General features: G+C 38.2%; 1 protein-coding gene across 1 annotated transcript in view; it reads left to right on the forward strand.

Moving 5' to 3' along the window:
- The first annotated feature begins 15,630 nt into the window (after positions 1-15,630).
- KDM7A (lysine demethylase 7A) overlaps positions 15,631-19,995 on the forward strand; it is an 88,008-nt gene continuing 83,643 nt past the window's right edge. Inside the window, exon 1 of the mRNA XM_051963531.1 lies at positions 15,631-15,824. Within this exon, the coding sequence (XP_051819491.1) occupies positions 15,631-15,824 (194 nt within the window). The remainder of the gene's footprint in view (positions 15,825-19,995) is intronic.

Raw genomic sequence — 19,995 nt, forward strand, 5'->3', positions numbered from 1 at the left:
AACTCTAGATCTGAACCAACATGAATTGAGTTCAGTCAAGGGGGAATCTTGTTTCTAAAGGGAACGATCTTTCTTGAACTCTCTGGTTCTTTATGACTCTATTTAAAATTTTTATTTGGCTCAAGTCAATCATCTTCCAAAAAGGATTCTAAAGGTACTCAATGTGCAAGGTAAAGATATCTTTTAAACACAAAAGATTGAAAAGTGAACCCTGGAAAAGACTGAAAAAAAATGATCCGGCAATCTATAACTCATTATGTTGCCTTGGAGAGTTCTTACTTAAAATTTCAAAACATGAAATAGTTCTTGGGATTGTTAAATATTAATTTAAAATCTATTTTGTTGCTGCACTATACAAATAATTCTCTCAAGGTCCACAAGGTCAAGGTCAACACAAGGCATAGCTTGGGCTTTTTCTCCCAGTGGTAATCATTTTCTGTTGTGAGAAATATTCCAATCTCTACCAGAAGCACCCCGAGCAATGTAACCAGCACTGACCAAGGGACTCAGGAGTCCTGATCTTTTGGCTTCTTGAGACTGCCAACAAGTTTGGAAATTTTCATGTAGTCACCTATGCTCAAAGCAAAGGAGGTCAGGGGCCCAAGATACAGTCTTGGTAACAAATGTGCTAGTTGTGATGTTCTTTATTCCCATTTCAATTTATTCATCATTTCTTACTGTGCAAATTTTTTATATTTTATGACATTCCTACAAAGTACTATAATTTATTTGACTATTTCCCCATTGTGGGACATTTGGAGAGCTTCCTAGCTTTGAAATTATATATAATGCTGTTATGAAAATCTCTAAATCAATAGGGTTTTTTATGCACTATATAACACTGTTAGAATATATTATAATGGACATTTTATATAAAAAGAAGGCTGTCTGGGGATAGCTGTGGGTTCCATATTTCTCAACAGCACAGGGTACAGTAGAATTCCCTTTCTCAGCAGTCCTGGATGTCTCTTTCCTTCCCTCTACTGATATTTGCTTTAGCTCCCAGCAGCCACAACAAATCACAGCTTCCAAAACAGGTGACTTCATTTGGCAGGAAAGTCAAACATTCCTTTCCTCTTGCTCTGAGGCAGGACATTTCTTTTTTGCACTGGAATGATGGCCTGCCAAGTAGAGTGACCTAGAATGTACTCTCCCCAGTCCTCTAATATAGAATAATAATTAATAATAAAAAGTCACCGTTTGTTGTACTCTCTTGACTATGTTGTAATGAATGATGTTGCTAATTTTGTGTCGTTTGAACAACAGTTCACATACCTTGGGAAGGAGTCTATTCACCACAGAATGATCCAGTGTAGTCATAGGAAGGAATATTTGGACTACCAGAAAATATTTTAGTAACCTTTGGCTTGGGAACCTGGAATGTAAAGTTCTTCCACTGACTGGGACCAGTTTTCCTGAATGAGGTGAATGTTAGTTTTAGACAGTGATGGAATGAATTTTGAATCATAGGCTTTCTGTTATTTTTGTAGAATGTGGGTAGGAAATATGACTCAGTATTTTTCCAGGAGATGTGAAATTTAAATTGCCTATTTTGGCAATTTGCTGAAATCTGGAATGCTCTTCTTCATTTTCAAATTGGAGTTTTTGTTTAGCCTTTCAAAGATTTCGGATCCTTGATGTGTAAAGACTCAAAAGAAAATGTTAAGAAATAGCTTTGCTTAAGTTTAGAAGTTGCTTGGGATATTTGGCTTATTTCTCATTTGTCTTCTAAATAGGAACACTTTCAAAACATCATTTTTCTATTAGAGTTTGCCAAATTCAATAGCTCCTTCTCTTCTTTCATTCTCATTGAAATTTCTGAAGAATATGTCGTGATCGGTTTCTTCCTCTATTTTGAGACTCTTCCCTTGACTTTTTTTTGTAATTTTTAATTTTTATTTTTTTAATTTAAATTTTATTTTATTTAATAATAACTTTGTATTGACAGAATCCATGCCAGGATAATTTTTCCCTTGACTTTTAAGAGGCTCTAACCCACCTTTCTCCAACAACCTTTCTGATTGCTCTTTGCCCATTTCCTTAGCTATTTCTTTTTTCCCTTCCTACCTTCTAAGAATGGCAATGATCCAAAATTGAATTCCTCTCTTTATTCTCTCTATACTCTTTCTCTTAATGAGACCATCCATTCTGATGATTCTAGCCATGCTGATATAAATAAAATTTAGAATTTCTAATTTTTTCTCTCACCTGAAATCCAGGACTAGATTTCTAAATGTTTACTGGTGACTGAAACTTACTGTGTGATTTTTGGGCAGACTACTAAACTTCAGTTTTTTCATCTCTAAAATAATTACCTTGGACTAGAAAATATTGACGTTTCCTTCTAGCTCTGATGTGCTGTAGGTTTGAAAACTGTATTTTTGTGAGCAGAATCTTTACTAGGACTTGGAGACCAGGGCTTTGTTAGGGGAACCAAAATTTAGAAGTTGACAGTATGTATAATTTTCTTCTTCTTCTTTTTTAAATAATAGCTTTTTATTTTCAAAATATATGCAAAATGATTTTTGTGGAAATAGGTATAGAGAAATTGCACCTGTTTAACCTATATTGGATCACTTGCCCACTGAGGGAGGGAGTGGAGGGAAGGCAGGGAAAAAATTAGAACACAGGGTTTTGTAGGGGTGAATGTCAAAAATTGTCTATGTATATATTTTGAAAATAAAAAGCTCTAATTAAAAAATATGCAAAGATAGTTTTCAACATTCACCCCTGCAAAATCCTATGTTCCAAATTTCTCTCCCTCTTCTCACCCAGACAGCAAGCAGTCCAATATATGTTAAGTATGTGCAGTTCTTCTTATGTGTATTTTTTCTTATCTTATAGGAAGAACTGATAGGTTGTTAGGGTAGCTGGCATCTGATAGGATTCTTCTCTTTAGTAATCCGCCAGCCCACATCCTGGTTCCTAATAGTCCTCTGTCCTATGGCATGGTCCCTTGTATCTTGCCCAGGCCCTCAGGATGCTATACCTTATGATTCCCTTGCTGTTGCATCTGTCCCCCAAAGGCTACCATTTCCTGGGGTTGAGGGAGATAACTGTTGTCCTGCTGTCTCCCTTCCCAGGTACATTCTACTGTAGAATATAGCAAAGAGGCAAGCAAGAGTTGTGGAGATGGTAGGCAATGGTGGCTTCCAGTTCTAGTCAAAGAAGTAGAACTTCGGTGGATGGCAGCTTTGGGACAGAATAATGTCGGTGCAAGTGGACCTAGCTGTGGTCAGCAATGGCTGAAGCAGACCCAAGGCAGGGAACAATCTTGGAACTGCCTACAATGGACAATGGCAGAGGTTAGATGTTATCCAGTGATAGCTGAGGTCTCATGGAGTTTCCTGAAGAAACTGGGAGTTTCTGGGAGTAAAGAAGGAGAGAGGAAGGGGAAATATTTTCCACTGGTGAATGAGAAATTAGGAATGCTTTTATTGCATGAATTTTTCTGTTAGTTTTACTTTGTTAAAATAATTTTATTCGATTTTTAATTATTTGATTTTAGATTATTTGCTTGGTCAGCATTAGAATATTTTTCTCTTCCCCTACTGAATTCGAGGCTGGGACCCCCTGAATTTGGTACACAAATGTAAAATATTAGTTATATACAGGTAAAATGTCCTTTTAATTTTAAATAAGAATAAGGATTCTAAGAAAGCCAAATAGCAGAGGTTCTTCATTGATTTATATGAACATTGAAAATCTAGAATGATATTCCAAGATGCTTCATTATTAGCTGACCAAAAGTGAAATAAATGTAATTTGCTTATTTCGAATTTATTTGAATTTCTTTTCTGGCAACAATATGCATGTCTGTGGATGGCAATATAGACTTACTCTTGCCAATAATAGTCTTCAGAAACATTCTTAACCTGTACCTAAACTCTCTTATTTTGTCTTTTATCTTTGTTCCTCAACTCTTCCAAGTCTATTAGACTTAGCACTTCAGAATTCTCCACTTTTACCCTAGTATTAGTTCTTTCCAGTATCTTTTAAATTACTCTCTACTTTAAACTTTGATCCAGTTCTTGCTCACTTCTGTCCACTTTGCCTGTGCTCTCCTCCATCTCCCCCCTTTCCAAATTCCTTATATTAAAAAAAAAAAAGATTTATGGGCATACTTCTACTGTTATAATGATAATGTCACACAGGCTAGTGAGTTTGGCATAACTAAAGTTTCTCTAGGTCCAAATTTCTTATAATTATATTATTTATACTGATTATTCAATTAGTAACAAAAATGGGTTTTTAGTCTCTATTATTTGAGCTGGGCTCAAACTTCAAAGAAAACCAATTTAATTCAATTCAACAAGTATTTATTAAGTTCCTAATATATATACCAGCTTATGTACGTTCAAGTTTTAGGCTTATGAAAGCATAGATTTACAGCTGGAAGGAATTTCAGAGTTCATTTTGTCTAATCCCCTCTTTTTATAGATTAGAAAACTAAGGCAAAGAGAGGTTAAGTGACTTGCCTCAAGTTAAATAGTTATTAAGTGAAAAAGACAGAATTTTAACATACATCCTTTGACTTCAAATCCAGCAGTCTTTCCAAAAGAAGCAAAAGACAAGAGAAAAGTTAGAGAGCCAAGCAGATAATCTTTTTGAGAAGAAAGACAAATAGATGGAAAGCTTTTAAAGAAAATACAAAAAAAAAGAAAAGAAAAGAAAATACAAAACAGCAATATCATTAAGTATCCAAATGAATGGCTGAGATGAACACTATAATTATTCAAAGAAGAGAAAGATAAAATCTGAACTTCCTGAAGAACTAAATTAGGATATGTTTATTTATATTGTTCTAAGATTATTACTTATAAATGTCTTGCTCAGTGCTTGGAGCCTAATATAGGACCTTATATATATTAGACACCCAATAAATGTTCAATGAAGTTGAGTCCTTGAAATATTGGGTTGTCAAAATTTATAAGTGTTTCTTTAATGACTATTAAGAGCTACTTCTCTTTGAAATCAATAAGAAATAGAGATGAGGATATTAGTCAATGAGAAATATAATTTATAAAGGATCTTTCCGGAACTCATCTATGGCAATTTTGTTGCTCTTTTTTTCCTCATGAATTTAGCATACTGTTACTTTTATTACTCTCCCTTATGTAGTCCTTGTTAATAAATCTCAACCTCATTTATTTTAATGTCTGACTGATAATGTTCAACAACAAGTTAATTTCCACCATTATTTCCAGCACCTAGCATAAGGCCTTGCACATTGTAGATGTTTTAAAAATGTTAATTGAATTGAATTATTTTGTGTAGATGATTAGCATTATGTAGAGCAAAACATCAAAAAATAAAAATGTACAGAACTCAAAATACCCATTTTGAAATAGATTTTCTTTCTAAAATTCTTAATTGTGTTTTTCTATTTGATTTGGTGAATCAAACTATTCATGTTTTAAGGGAAAAGGAGAAAGAACAATCAATTTTGTTAGTGAACTTTGTTCTTACACTCATTCTTTAAGATTATACCATTTAATCTCCACTGAAATCTGAATCCTTTCTTTAAATTTCCTTTATTAATTACATTTTCATCATATTTTGGTCAATAAATAACTTGCTTAAAATTCTATCTTTATGCCTTATGAGTTCTTTATAATCTACCACGTGGTCAATTTTTATAATTTCCATGGAAAGCTGAAAATATGTATACTTCTTATGATTCCCATTCAGTAATCATTAGAGATCTAACATAACTAATTTTTCTAAAATTACATTGAGTCCCACGATTCCTTTCTTGTTTATATTTTTGTCAGATTTGTCTAAGTATGAAAGGAACAAACTAAAGTCCCCACAGTCATGTAGCATTCTAGATAAGATGCTGATCCTGAAATCAAGTCATATGACACCAGGAAAGTCACTTAACCTCAGTTTCCTCAGCTGTCAAATGGGAATAAGTTCTTGTTAGGATCAAATGAGACAATATTTGTAAAGTGCTAGCCCAGTACCTGGTATATAGTAGGTACTTAATAAATCTTTGTTTCCCTCAAATAATTATTATTTTACTGTTTAATTCTTTAGAGTTAGCTTTGAAGATAAGGCAGTTGATCTATCTAATATAGGAAATTAACTACTCTTTTTGAGCATTAATTGTGTTGTGCTCATGACACCCTTCTGATCTGAGATATAATGATTATCATTTCCTACTCCATTTCCCTGGTTAAAATTTGGCAAAGGAGAGAAAGGAAAAGCAGAATGATATAACATAAAAAAGACGATCCTAATGCACCAAAGTGTCTCATTCTAGTGATTGGAAACCTGTAGTCTAGTGTTCTGTTTTTGTATCTATTGATTATTCCATCAATGTCTGAGCCACAGTACTTTCATAGATAATGTACATGAAAGCACTTGGCAAAGTACGAGGCAATATGCAAATACAAGGCATTTGTTTTTATGGGATTGTAGTAAACTCTTGGGAGCTGAAAGGTGCTATTTTCTATAGACTATTCCCATAGTCTAATGGGAGATTATGAGATTACAGCCAACTGGTTTTGCTTCTCTCTACCTTTCAGCATGCTTTGAGTTTAATAAATAATGTCATATAATGCTATGATCTTTAGAAGACGGGTGTTTTTGAAGAGGTATTTTTATCAGCAAATATAAATAGCATTGGTTTTGAAGATTCATCATATTTTGAGGATCATAAATAGGAAATCACCAAGTACATGACTTTTTAAAGATTGATTCAAGAAAACAATTTGCTCCCCCTTATTATCCCAATGGAAAGTGGGATCGGCAGGCTGTAATATATATCCAACAAATTCTGAAGAACAGAAATGAAGGATAATCATCAAAGAATTATATTATACAGTATTCTATAGGGCCCAGCTTATTAAACTGTGGTTCATGACCCCACATGAGCCTCATAACTGAATGTGGATTAACAAAATTATGTATTATCAGTAAATGTTTAATTTGTGTACCTTTTATATTTGTGGTCACATAAAAAATCCTCCTGCAAAAAGGAGCTGTGAGTGGAAAAAGTTTGGGAAATCCTGCAGAGGGTACCCTGATGATGTTGGGAGAAGGTGAGGAAGGCTTCTTGCACGTGCAGGTTAGATGGACTGCTTCTGGTGGTCTGGGAGGAGTGGAAGAGTCATAGCCAATGTATAGTCATGGATGGTTTAGCATCTGCCTCCTTGGAAAGAATTCTAACTAAATAAGATTGAAGAGGCACTTGAGGATTCTGAGTACTTTTCTAGTGTCATTCTTTATATTTCCTCTGCATCTACACTTATAGTTATACATAAAACTCCATGTTTTAGAATTGCTTTAAAAAAAACTTTAACATAGACTTTTAAAAAAATTAGACTTGCTTTTCAATCAAAAACTTTCAGTTTACCAAAATCCTTTCATAGCTAGCTTTAGTATAACACTTAAGGTTTGCAAAATGTTTCATATATTTACACTCATTTTATTTAGTATTCTATACTCATTTGAGCCTCACAACAACCATAGCATGTAAATAGTATTATTATTATTCCCATTTTGTAGATGAGTAAATAGAAGAAGAGAAGATAAGTGGCTTGTAGTAAGTATTGCACACTATATTTAAGCTTGGGTCTTCCTGACCAAGTCTAATGCTCTATTCTGTGCCTCTATAAGCTGCCTTATAAGTTTAGTGGAAAAAAATACACTGGATTTAGAGTCAGCCTGGATCTTCTGTATCTTGGATAATATCATGATCTTGCCCAAGTCAAACTTTCTGGACTGAATTTCTTTATCTGTAAAATATGAATAATACTAATATGGACTACCTTCCTCACAAGGCAATTGTAGAGACCAAAAGGCAATGTCATGTGCAAAGTGTTAAATAAATTAGCTCATCTTAAGTTTAACTCATGATGGAATAGGGATGCCCCTGGAACATTAATAGCTAAGCCAATGGAGTGAAAGTCTTGCAGGTATTACCAAGATGCACCTACAAGCCTGTGAATCTAGTAATTGAATGCATTTCTATCATCTAAAGACTAGCTTAGCTAAGTCAAGAGCCTCAATTGACTGTTGACTACAGGGAAAAGAAATTTAGGCTACAGTCACTCTTCAACATGACCTACCAAGTCATGGAAAGACTACATTTTTCATCGTAGATACACACTAGATAAATCATATTTCCCTAAAGTACTGAAGGATATTATTTTACTATGTAGTTTGTAAGGCTGTTGTGAGGAAATCACTTTGGAAATAACCTTCAAGCACTAAAGGAAAGTGATTTATTATTTTCATTTAGAATATTTATTATTCCAAACTTATTAATCAGATCATGATCTGCCCTCTGGGAACAGAAATAAAGAAATGAGAACTGGGCCAGCCCTAGACAAAATTATCAATCAATCAATTAAACAAAAAACAATAAATCCCAAATAAGTGCCTTTTATGTGCCAAACAGCTAGGTCATTCAGTGGATAGATCACTAGTCCTGGAGTCAGGAAGATCCATCTTCCTAAGGTTCAAATCTAGTCTTAGGCTCTTACTGGCTTAATGACCCTGGGTAAGTCACTTTACCCTGTCTGCCTCAGTTTCCTTATCTGTAAAATAAGCTGGAAAAGGAAATGGCAAATCACTTTGCATCTTTGCCAAGAAAACCCCAAATGGGGTCATGAATTGTTGCACGTGACTGAATAATAAAACCACATGTGCTAAGCACCGGGCCAGGGGCTGGGGCACAAAAACAAAAAGCAAGATAGTCTTTGCCCTCCAGGAAATCACATTCTATCAAAGTAGATGACATTTTAGTTGTCTCTCTTTTTTTTCCTCCTTGGGCCAGGTCCATGTTCCAGGGTAGGGGCTTAGCCCTCTTTTCTAGAAAAAAAAAGTATTAGTCCCCTTTCTATCATTTCCCTTTCCTTCATTATTAGGTAACAGCTAGCTACTCTGATAGGGTCATCAGGAGCACATGATAAAGCTTTGAAAAATATAAAGTGCTGCCATAAATGTAATGTAATATTGTGGCCATCCAATCCATGCTAATGCATTGGTGAGTGCTGATAGGTTAATATTTTTTACTATATTTTTACTCCTCCCAACTAATATGTTTGCGTTTTAACATAAAATGGAGACAGAGATAGAGACAGAGATACACACAAAGAGAGACAGAGAGACACACAGAGAGAGAGACAGAGATAGAGAGAAAGATAGAGGCAGAAAGAGAGACAGAATAAGAGAAAGGAGAGAGACAAAGACAGAGACAGACACAGAGAGAAGCAGAGAGGAGGAAAGGGAAGAGGGAGAGATTCACCAGAGCCTTCATCCATTTGAATGACCCTAATGTTTCAAATTATGGACTCCTTTACACAGGGTGTTAAAAATTTCTGGCAAGTGGGCTTTTTTTTTTTGTAGCAAGAAGGCGGCCCTATATTCTATTTGCTCATAGTCTGGCTGGGACCAGGGTGAATGAATAGTTACCACCACAGAAATGCATTGATAGCTTTTACTATTATACACATTTAGTCCTGTATCTCCATAATGTTTATTTCTTCTGGGAGTTAGAGAACTTTACAAAAAGTTTCTTGCTTTGTCATTTAAGATAGAAAGTCAGTGTCTCTGACAGAAAAGGAAAAACTGAAGGCTTTGACTAAAGACATTTTGAGAACAGAAAAGTAATTGTAATTAAGCAGGGAAGGAAGGGTGATAAGTGGAAAAAATGGTGGATGTGGAGTCAGAATCGGGGCACAGATCCAACCTGTTTCACTTGCTGCTGAGTGACGTTGGCCAAGTCCCTTCACTAAGCCTGTTGCTTCATTGTTACAGGAAGAGGATGGACTGGATGACTTCTAGGTCCCTTAAAGCTTGAAACTTATGGTCCTGTCCATTGTATGAGTGCCTACCTGTAAAATCCATGGAGATTACTAAATTGGGGATGGTTTTGACAATGATGTAACTCTGCCAGTAAGGTATGAACCAGCCATGGGAAGGAATGAGGAGAGTACTGGGGAAAATAAATTCAATTATGAGAGTAATTTAGACCCATTTAGGGAAAGGGGACAATTGAGTTCAGCCAATCTGGACTCAGCTCTTTTACGGCTTCCGGGCCCCAGAAAGGGGTTTTTGGCTTGAATTTTTCTTGCTGCCTGAAATCTAGATCTTGTCTGTTGTTAGTCACTCTTTGCTCAGAGTTTATGTGAGGAAATCTCTGGTTTTTGACCCTGCTTTTCTTTCCCAGCTAAAGTGGCTCCTAAGTTTCCTGATTGCTTCATCTTCCATCTCCATCTGTGCTGGCACTCTTGGGTCTGAATCCTGAAGCGGGGAGGATTCAGCACATAATGTGAACTCTGTTCAGCTCTGGTTCTTGTCAGGAATTGCACAGGCATTGTCCTAGTCTCCAAGAGAACTAAATAAGGGGGCTAGAAAGTGCAGCAAGGTGGACCCAAAGATTTGCATTCATATCCTGCCTCAGACCCAAGTCACAACTCCAGCCTCAGTAATCTCATCTATAAAATGGGAATTGAAAATAGTTCCTACTTTATATAGCTGTTGAGAAGACCCAATGAAACAGCACAAGTGCTATTACTAGTGTTTTGCAAACTTTAAAGATACATACACACACATACACAAGTACACACACACTTTTGGGGGGGCCTAGAGTTAAGAAGACCCAAGTTCAATTCCAGCCTCCGACACTTATTAGCTGTGTGATCCTGGGAAGTCATTTAATCTGTTAGCCTTAATCTACTATTAGGCTATGCAACTGCAACTGATTTCATGAGTATAGGAAATTCCCAAGTGAAATCTCCCAAGCCCAAGAAGGCTATGGTAAACCATTCCAGTATCCTTGCCAAAAAAATCTCATGGATGGTATTGGTATTTTATGGTCCTGGGATCATGAAGAGTCAGACACTTATTAAAACATTTTTTTGCAAACTGGGGGATTCACATTCAGTCTATGGGGAGAGTGGACTTAAGCTTCCAAGTACAATCGTTACAGAAAATGTTTAGCCAGAGGCTATATTCTGACTACTGACCCTAGAAATCCTTCTTTTCTTCGTAGAATATTAGGAAGTTCCCTTGTGTATTGCTCTTTACTAGACTCTGAGGAATGGTGCCTTTCTAGAGTTAGTAATTGGCACTTCTCTACCTCCAGGGAACTCATTCACTGAAACTATTGCCATCTTCTAGTGATTATTTTTTCACATTGTCTGCAGGTACTTCCTCTGTCCCTCACTACCACTCTGTTGGTCACCATTATTGCCTTTGGTCATTGAAAGGAACTTTAAAGCGACCTCAGGATCTCCTGACTTCATACAGTCACTACCATTTAGGAATACTTATTTGCCCAAGATTAGCTAAGAGTAAATACAAAAAAACCAGAACTTGCCTACCAACTTTCCATGTAGTTACTTGGATTGAAGGAATATGTGAATATGTTCTAAGGACTAGCCTAAATAAGCTGGTTTTATGCTACACATAGGTCTGAGTGCCTCATAAATGTTTTTGGGATACTTGTTCCTTTTGATATCAGAAACTTTGAGAAGAATTAAACAATCAAAAATTCTAGTATATTCAAGTATGAGATATGAATGTGCATTAAAAAAACTGGTTTGGGATTTGGAATGAAGTGGAAGATCTGAAAGACATTTTGGAGAGAGAACTAGCAGTACTTATTGAAGATTACATTTGGGAGTGGATTAGAAATGACTTGAAAGTTGGGCATAAGGTGACAGGACACCTTTATTGACAGCAATGAATAAACTGTTTTTTTTTTTTTTTGACAATTCAATTCAATAATCATTTGTTAAATACCTGTATGCCAGGTTCTGTGCTAGATGCTGGGAATGCAAAGATAAAAACAAAAATCCCTGCCCTCAAGGAATTTACTGTCTACTGGGAGAAAATAACATGTACATATGTAGATATAGTTTAAAAAATAAGGACATTTTGGACTATAGGAACACTAACAACTGGTAGGAATAAAAAAAGGCTTCTGATGTAAAGTAGTCCTTGGTAGTGTGGAAACATGAACTTGTTTGCCCCAGAACAGCAAATAGGTACTAGGAATTTCTCCCAGGGCTGCATCACAATATATGAAATAGTTGAAATTTCTCCCAGGGCTGCATCACAATATATGAAATGGTTGAAAACTGTTAAATGTTTAAATAGAGTATTTTGCAATGGCTTATATATGTCTATAAAAAAGATATATTTAAAAATTACTTTGGAACTATCTGTGACTTCATTGATGGTACCATTCAAAACCCAGATAAATCGATGTTTTCTCAGCTCTGCTTGCTTTACTCTACATCAGTTCTTGTACATTTTCCATGCTTCCTTATATTCATCACACACATCATTACATTCATGAACCATAATTTGTTTAATCAACTGATATGCATCTACTTAGTTTCCAATTGTTAGCCATCACAAAAAGGGCTCTTCTAAATATTTTGGAATACATGAGAACTTTCTTATGACGAGCTTTGAATATCAAAGAGACAATTTTATATTTGATCCTGGGGGTAATAGGGATATTTTAGAGTTCATTGAGTGTGGAGAGGAGGGAAGTGACATGGTCAGGTCAGTACTTTTAGATTACTTTGGCAGCTGAGTGGAGAATAGACTACAATGGGGAAGGACTGGGGGTACCAGTAGCATATTTCAATAGTATAGGTGATGAGATGATGAAGGCCTGTACTAGGGGAATGACACCATTAGAAAAAAGAAGGGGGTGTATGTGAGATATATTATGAAGGTAAAATTGACCTTAACAACAGATTGGATATGGATTTAAGACATAGAATAAAACATCCATGTTAAAATGTGGTCAATATGGACCCCAAAAGTAAATTAGATGTTTTGTATTACTGAACTTTATTGTGATCTCTATTCTCCCTCTTATTTAAATATCCTTGAGGTAGCTTGTGGTGGATAGAAAGACAGGAGAAAGTTCTGACTGACACATAGCCTGGGAAAGTCACTTAACATTGTAGTGCTTTAGGTAACTCTGTAGGTCTATAAGATGAAGAGAAGATAAAGGGATTGGTGGAGATTTAACTTGGAATTTCCTATACTCATGAAATCAGTTGCAGTCCCTATTCTTTCAATATTATAATTAGTCCATTCTGTGCTTTCAATTTTGAGGCAAATTATTGACACTTGCTTTCTTTGATTCACCCCAAGTTTGCTTTGGGTTTTTTGAAGTGAATAAACAAGTCTGATAATCCAGGTACTTTGAGAATACTTTTTTTTTTTTTTTAATCATCCGAGGATACTTTAAAGGGTATTTAGAGCACCTAAGACAATTGAAAAATGTTATTTTTAATCTCATTAGAACATTTTTGTACATTTTTAGCCTCATAATTTACAGATGTCTGCCAGATCAGGAGTGGTAGCAATTCCTTATCCACTCTATGTTTGTAATTCCAGTTTTAAAAAATAGTAGCATAGAAATTATATATATTATGCCTATATATTCCCAACTCCACATGAGATAGGATTGTACACCATAGGAACCAATCTTTTCCCAGTTAGGAGGGTCAATTAATTACTGAGTTTTTCTTGACATGGTTAACTTAGCTTCTTTTTTTCTCAGTACTCAGGCTCAACTACTAGACTATCTACCATCATCTTCTGCATGAATCTCTTCCTATGGTCCCTTTTAGGACTTGTCAGCTATTGGGTTTTGTTTGTCTTATAGATCTTTGAATAATATCTTACATATGATCAAATGAAATAATTCAGGCAAAGGAATTTTGGAAATCTTGAGGCATTATTCAGGCCAGTTATTATTATCAGAACTTTGTATTTTTATATATTATTATAACAATCTTTTGAAATAGATAGGACAGACACTATTTTCATTTTTTAGTTTAGAAAAATTGTGGGCCAAAAAGGCTTCCCTAAATCACCCAGTTTCATTAAACTTGACCAGTAGGGATGGAAATTAGAACTTAGTTCTGCTTTCTAAAGTGTTAGCTCTTTGTCTCTGGAGCAAGCTACTTTTATACATATCCCAGAATCATAACAGCTCTTAACACAGTTGTGTTCACATCTTTCTTGTCACCTAAAGACTTCTAGTTCTTTTTGTGCTCTATGTTTACCAAGTCAGTTTTCCTTAATCCTGTATTTGTATCATTGTAGATTTTGGTGGTTGTTCTTTACTTTGCCCATTTATTAACTTGTCTTGGTTGGATTTCATCCTGCTTCTGTAGCTTTTTTGCCATGTTTGGTAATTTTGAATTTGGTATTATGGTAATTTTGAATTCTGCCTTCCACCCTCCTCTAATTTATAGTTCCTGAACATATGCTGAGTATTATTGTAGTTATTTTGTTTCTCAAGATAATAATAAAATGGAATAGGCCAGGTCTGAAGGTTGATCAGTTTTGAATCTGGTATTATGGTAGATTTATATTGTCTCCCACTTCATTTAATCCACAGTACTGAAAATGTTAAGCATTGTTGCAATTATTTTTTCCTCAGGATAATCAATAAAGATCTTGAAAAGGCCACTCCTCTTGGGGTGTTCTCACTCAGATGGTCATTCTGTACTTGAAAATCTGGAAGACCCAAGTTAAAATCCAGCCTCATAAGCTTAATGAGCTGCACAGACATTTTATTCGACCTCCCTGAGCCTCAGTTTCCATATCTGTAAAACGGGGGAGGGGGAATCAATTCCACTTCATTCACCGGGTTGTGTGGGGATCAAACGAGATAAGTGCAAATGTTAAGACTTCTGTCTAAATGCTGGCTATTATTACATGCTCCCCGCTGGGCTCTTGTGCGTGCAATGCCAAATTCGTCCTGGGTCCTAGGACCCTCGGCTTCACCACCACCGATGTTCTTTTTCTAGGTTCTCGGTATGAAGGGGATGTGGGAAAAAGTTTTCAGGGAATCGAGCTCCATCTCTGCATTGGCTTGGCTGGAGGAACTCAGCACAAAACCTGAGTCGCCCGAGATGCAGGATCTCATTAGTTGGTTTCCAATTAATTGATGGAAGATTCCATCCCCCTCCCTTCTCCCTCCCATCCCCCTCACGGGTTTTAAGATTAAGCTATAGTTTGCTGGGGTAGCTTTCCTTCCACTCCGACCTCTTAGGGTTGCCCACGCGCAGTACTTTTTTTTTTTTTTTTTTTTTTTTAAGAAAGGAGCGACGTTTGTCCCCTTTCCCTTGCTCACGTAATGCCCGTGGCTCTTGATTTAGAAAAAAAAAGAAAATCATCAAGATGAACGCCGCTCTCCCTCCTGGTCGCCAGGCGCCCCGCCCCTCCCCCGTCTCGCTCTCGCCGCTTCCCTCCCCCCCATCCCCCGTGCCCTTCCGAGCTTCTCAGCCCGGGGCAGACAAGGAAGACAGGAGCGCGCGCCAGACGCCAGAACGTGCGTCTTTGCGCACGTCCTCGCGAAGAGCGCCGGAAGGAGGGCGCGCGGGGGAAGGGGATTCTGCGGGGCTGCCGGGCGGAGGCGCGCGCCCGTCTGCCTGCCTGCTCGCTCGCTCGCCCGCTAGCCCGTCCGCGCGCCGCGGCGCTGTTGCTGTCGCCGCCGCTGGTGCTGCTGTTGCTGCCGCCGCCGCCGCCGCCGCTGCTGTGCCGCCGCGGCTGCGGGAGGCGGCGCTGGCTGTCGGCTGGGCTCGCTCTAGTCAGCGGGCTAGGGAGCGAGCGAGCGAGTGAGAGTGTCTTTTAAAGATGGCCGGAGCGGCGGCGGCGGTGGCCGCCGGAGCAGCCGCCGAAGCAGCCCCAGCTGCGGTGGCCGTGGCGGCCCCGGGCCGGGCCTCGGCGGCGCCACCCCCGCCGCCCGTGTACTGTGTGTGCCGGCAGCCGTACGACGTGAACCGCTTCATGATCGAGTGCGATATCTGTAAGGACTGGTTCCATGGCAGGTAAATAAACCGACACCCTCCCCTTCCTGCTGCTGCTACCCTTATTACCCCCCTCCCCCCCCCCCACCGCCCGCGGGGAGCCGGCCCCCGGTCCCGGGACCGCAGCTTGGGGCAGGGAGCCGGGAGCGACAGCCTCGGGCCGGGCCGGCTGTCGGGAGCCCCGTCTTCCTCCGCTCGCCGGGTCCCGGCCGGCTACGAGGTGGCGACCGGGGTGAAGAGTCACCACAACAAACAGGAACAAAGGGGGCCCGAGAGTGAAGTTGGCAGAGGGGAGGAGTTGGCGCCGGGGACGGCGGCTCTCAGCCGGGGGGCTCGGGGGTGCGGTTGGGGGGGGCCCTGCCAGCTGCCCCCCCACCCCCCGCCTCCGCCGCCCGGGGAGGAGGGGGGGCTCCCTGCCTTCGGGACGGGCTCGGGGCTTGCCAGAATTCTGGGACTCAAGCTCCCCTGCTTTCCCTCCCCCCACACACTCCGGCCTCCCCCGTGAAAATAAATCCTGATTGTGTTTTCATGGAAACATTTCATCCCTCTGCTTGCGTCGGGGGGCGCGACGTCGTTGTCGCCTCCAATCGAAAGCCCCAGCCCCGGGAAGCCGTGCTCAAGTAAACATAGCAACAGATGAGGAGGCACGGGCTGCCGGGTACTTAAAAAAGAACAGGAAGGAGCAGAAGAAAATTCCGTCTTGTTAATTGGAAGTTTTAGGCTCTGGGTGTCTCCCGAGGGGGCGGCAGGTTGGGAGGCAGAAATTGGTACCCACTCGGAGATTCCCCTTCCCCCGAGGGAGTGGGACAGCTGGGCCTTGGAGACGGGGGTGGAGTGGGGGCGGAAATAGGAGGAGGGGGCGGCTCGGATTCTTGGCCCTTTATACCTCCTCCTCCCCAAAAGAAACTTTACAAAGAGACTTCGACAGACTGAGAATCCGGGACGGACCCCGGTCCTCGTCGCCCTGCTCCTCCCCGGGGTTTTACTGGATGAACTTTAGTCGGGACCAGGAGTCTTAATCGCGGTGGCGGCAAAAGTCGTTACCAGAAGCCTGTCGCCCCCGTGGTTCTGGCTTTGACGTTTGTGGGAGTCGTGGGGCGGCCAGGCCGACGACTCGTGTATTTTGTAATCAAAGTGTGTGGCTAATAAAGGGCGGCGCCACAGCCTCCGGACTCCGGCGTGGGAGGGATTCACAAGGCATTTAAACAAAGAAACTAGTAGCGAATGGGCCACCAAAGTCCTTATTTGGGGGTTCAGGCGCCACCCCGGGGGGCCCGAGGGCAAGTGGGCTCCCTGGCCGGGCTTGGGGCGAATAGCTTGTCAAAATCAAGCTCTGGAGTGGTAGGCAGATATGGTGGCTGTGATTGTAGGAAATGTCCTTTGATTGACAGCAGGACATTTAAATACACCCCCCTCCTTTTCTCCCCCTCCCCCCTTTACAAAAACACAGCACGGGACTAAGCATCTTTGGCGCCCTCCACTGGTTCTGGAAAGGAAAGCCATTAGGTACTGTAATCTTGCTTGAACATCTGTGCCCAGAATTCTGGAGATACCGAAGTGACGGGTCGATTTTGTTTACTTAAGTAGCTCCTCTGGTAGGAAATCCTGGTATAAACAACCCCAGTAAAAATAACTCCCATATCTTTAGAAAGACAACTTCTTAAATTAGGTAATTTGATATTTAGTTTTCAAGTAGTTTGATGGCCATATTGTAGCATAGGAAATTCATAAAATTAACTTTTAGAGTTAGAAGTGACCCAAAAGATCATCTTGTAATTGAAATCAATGCTGAATTATTTAAATTAGGTGTATTACCTAATGCTAATGAGCGATAGCTGCCTTTTATTTTAAATGTCTAGAGTATTTAATTGTACCAAGTTATAAAATGCATCCAGATTTCCTGTTGCCACATTACAATGTTATCTTTAGCTTTGGTTGGAGGGTAAACTGAAATAAGATTGTATGATTTTAGAACTTGGGCTATGCATGATATACAGATATTTTTTAAAGTATGTATAAAATGAAACAACATTAAAAGTTATTTTCTGGTATAGTTGGGTTACATATATGCTGTTATTTGTTGCTTATATTGAATTAAAAATTTTAAATGTAGAAATAGTTTGAAAAGCCAATTGTTGAATTTTATATATCTGATATTTTTAGGGATGTGCAACAGTTTGTTAAGCTTATAGTACTAGTGACTTTCACAAAGAAATTTATAATCGTGCATTTAACTATGAAATATTAAAGGCAAACCCATGGGAAATCTTGGAAAGGGACTTAAGTAAAAAAAAAATCTCCAATGTGAATTAAATTTGCATGATTTTATTTTTATTAGAGTACTAAAATAAACTTTCTGAGTATATATCATTTTACCATAAATATTTAATGCTATCCTTTGAAGGTATAGTAAAATTAATGTTATATAATATGAAAATTGTAGCAAATTGGGAAATGTAAAATTGCATTACATTTATACAAAAGAAATACTTTTAAATCATTAGCATGTTGGGTTGATTATGAAATCTTAGTGATATGTTGGTTAATATGGAAAAATTATTTTCCCACAACAAGCTATTACTGTGTAATATTAAAAAAAACAGGTACAAATATGTTTTATATTCACTATTAGTATGCATCTATTTTGGCTTGGTAGAATGTATATACTTTGAGAAAAGAGATATAAAAAATTTTGTTTTTGTATCCCTAGTTTCTAGTTCAGTCCTTGGTACATAGTGTTTAATAAAAGATTTGACTGATGAAGCAAAGTTGGATGTAGTTGACAAGTTAGGAAGCTTTTACAGGATAATAGCATAGAAGAGAGAGAAAGAAGTTGGGTAACTAGTCCTAGGATGACAGCGTTGAAAATCAAAAGGAGACAAAGGAGGGAGCTATCCCAATTAGATTTGATAGATCTTGTTGGTTGATTATGTAGGATGAAGGGAGACTCAAAATCAGCTTCCAAGATTTTGAACCATAAATTGGTGCCATAACAAAAAGTGAAGATAAGTTGGGATAAAAAATCTTTTTTGGTGGAAAGATGAGAAATTCAATTTGGGACATTGAATTAAAGATGCCATATGAGTGAAGGGCTAGAGATAAGAGATTTAGAGTCTTCTGCATATAGGTGATAATTACAGCCACAGGAGGCAATGAGATGACAAGAGACAGAATGGAAAGAGAGACAAAAAAAAGAGGGGCAAAGAAGAGTCTTGGAAGGTTACATAAAACTAAAAGCATATATTTCTAGTAATGAATATGGAATGAAAAGGCATTTATTATATTCTTCCTATATGCTAAGCATCAGATAGAATACAGATACAGATAGAAAAATCAAGATGAATTCCTGACATCAAGGAATTTCTTTTCTTTCTTTCTTTCTTTCTTTCTTTCTTTCTTTCTTTCTTTCTTTCTTTCTTTCTTTCTTTCTTTCTTTCTTTCTTTCTTTCTTTCTTTCTTTCTTTCTTTCTTTCTTTCTTTCTTTCTTTCTTTCTTTTTTTAAGGGGAGTTTATTTTCTAATGGAGTAAACAACTATCTTTAATTTATGTGAAATATCTCACTTCATGATACTGCAGGTAAATTAGGAGTCCCTCTGTTTACCTGTACCATCTCCTTAAAGATAAGGTAGCCTATAAATTTAGTGAACTAGTATCCCGTTTATTTGTCTCTAATTTGACTCAAGTATCAAGGTTCTCATATATGGGGATTTGGTGAATAAGTCTGTTCTTATTTATGTATTTTACAAAGATTTCCATAAAATATTTTAAAGTTAAATTGTTAGGCTTTTAAAGGGATATTTTATGGTATCAGATAAATGAAGTATTTCTCTTTTTCCTTCCATAAAACCTAATCCTGAAATTAACTGCATAGTTGAACTGACAGATTTGTGTTTTTTCTCTTCAGCTTTTTAAACAACTCTTTTGTAAAGATCAATGATCATTAATATATCTCATACTTCATCTCTTAAAAAAAGCAAACCTTTGATTGATTTAACCATCCCATCTAATAATCTTCATATCTTTCCCCCTTCATTGTGGTTAAACCCTTAAGAAAGCTGTCCCAATTAAATGCCATCACATCTTCTCTTGTTTAGTGGTGCTCTACACTTCATGACCCCAGTTGGGATTTTCTTGGCAGAGCTACTAGAGTGGTCTGCCATTTCCTTCTCCAGGTTATTTTACAGATGAGGAA

The sequence above is a fragment of the Antechinus flavipes genome, chromosome 5 (assembly GCF_016432865.1).
Source record: "Antechinus flavipes isolate AdamAnt ecotype Samford, QLD, Australia chromosome 5, AdamAnt_v2, whole genome shotgun sequence".
NCBI classification, from domain to species: Eukaryota; Metazoa; Chordata; class Mammalia; order Dasyuromorphia; family Dasyuridae; genus Antechinus; species Antechinus flavipes.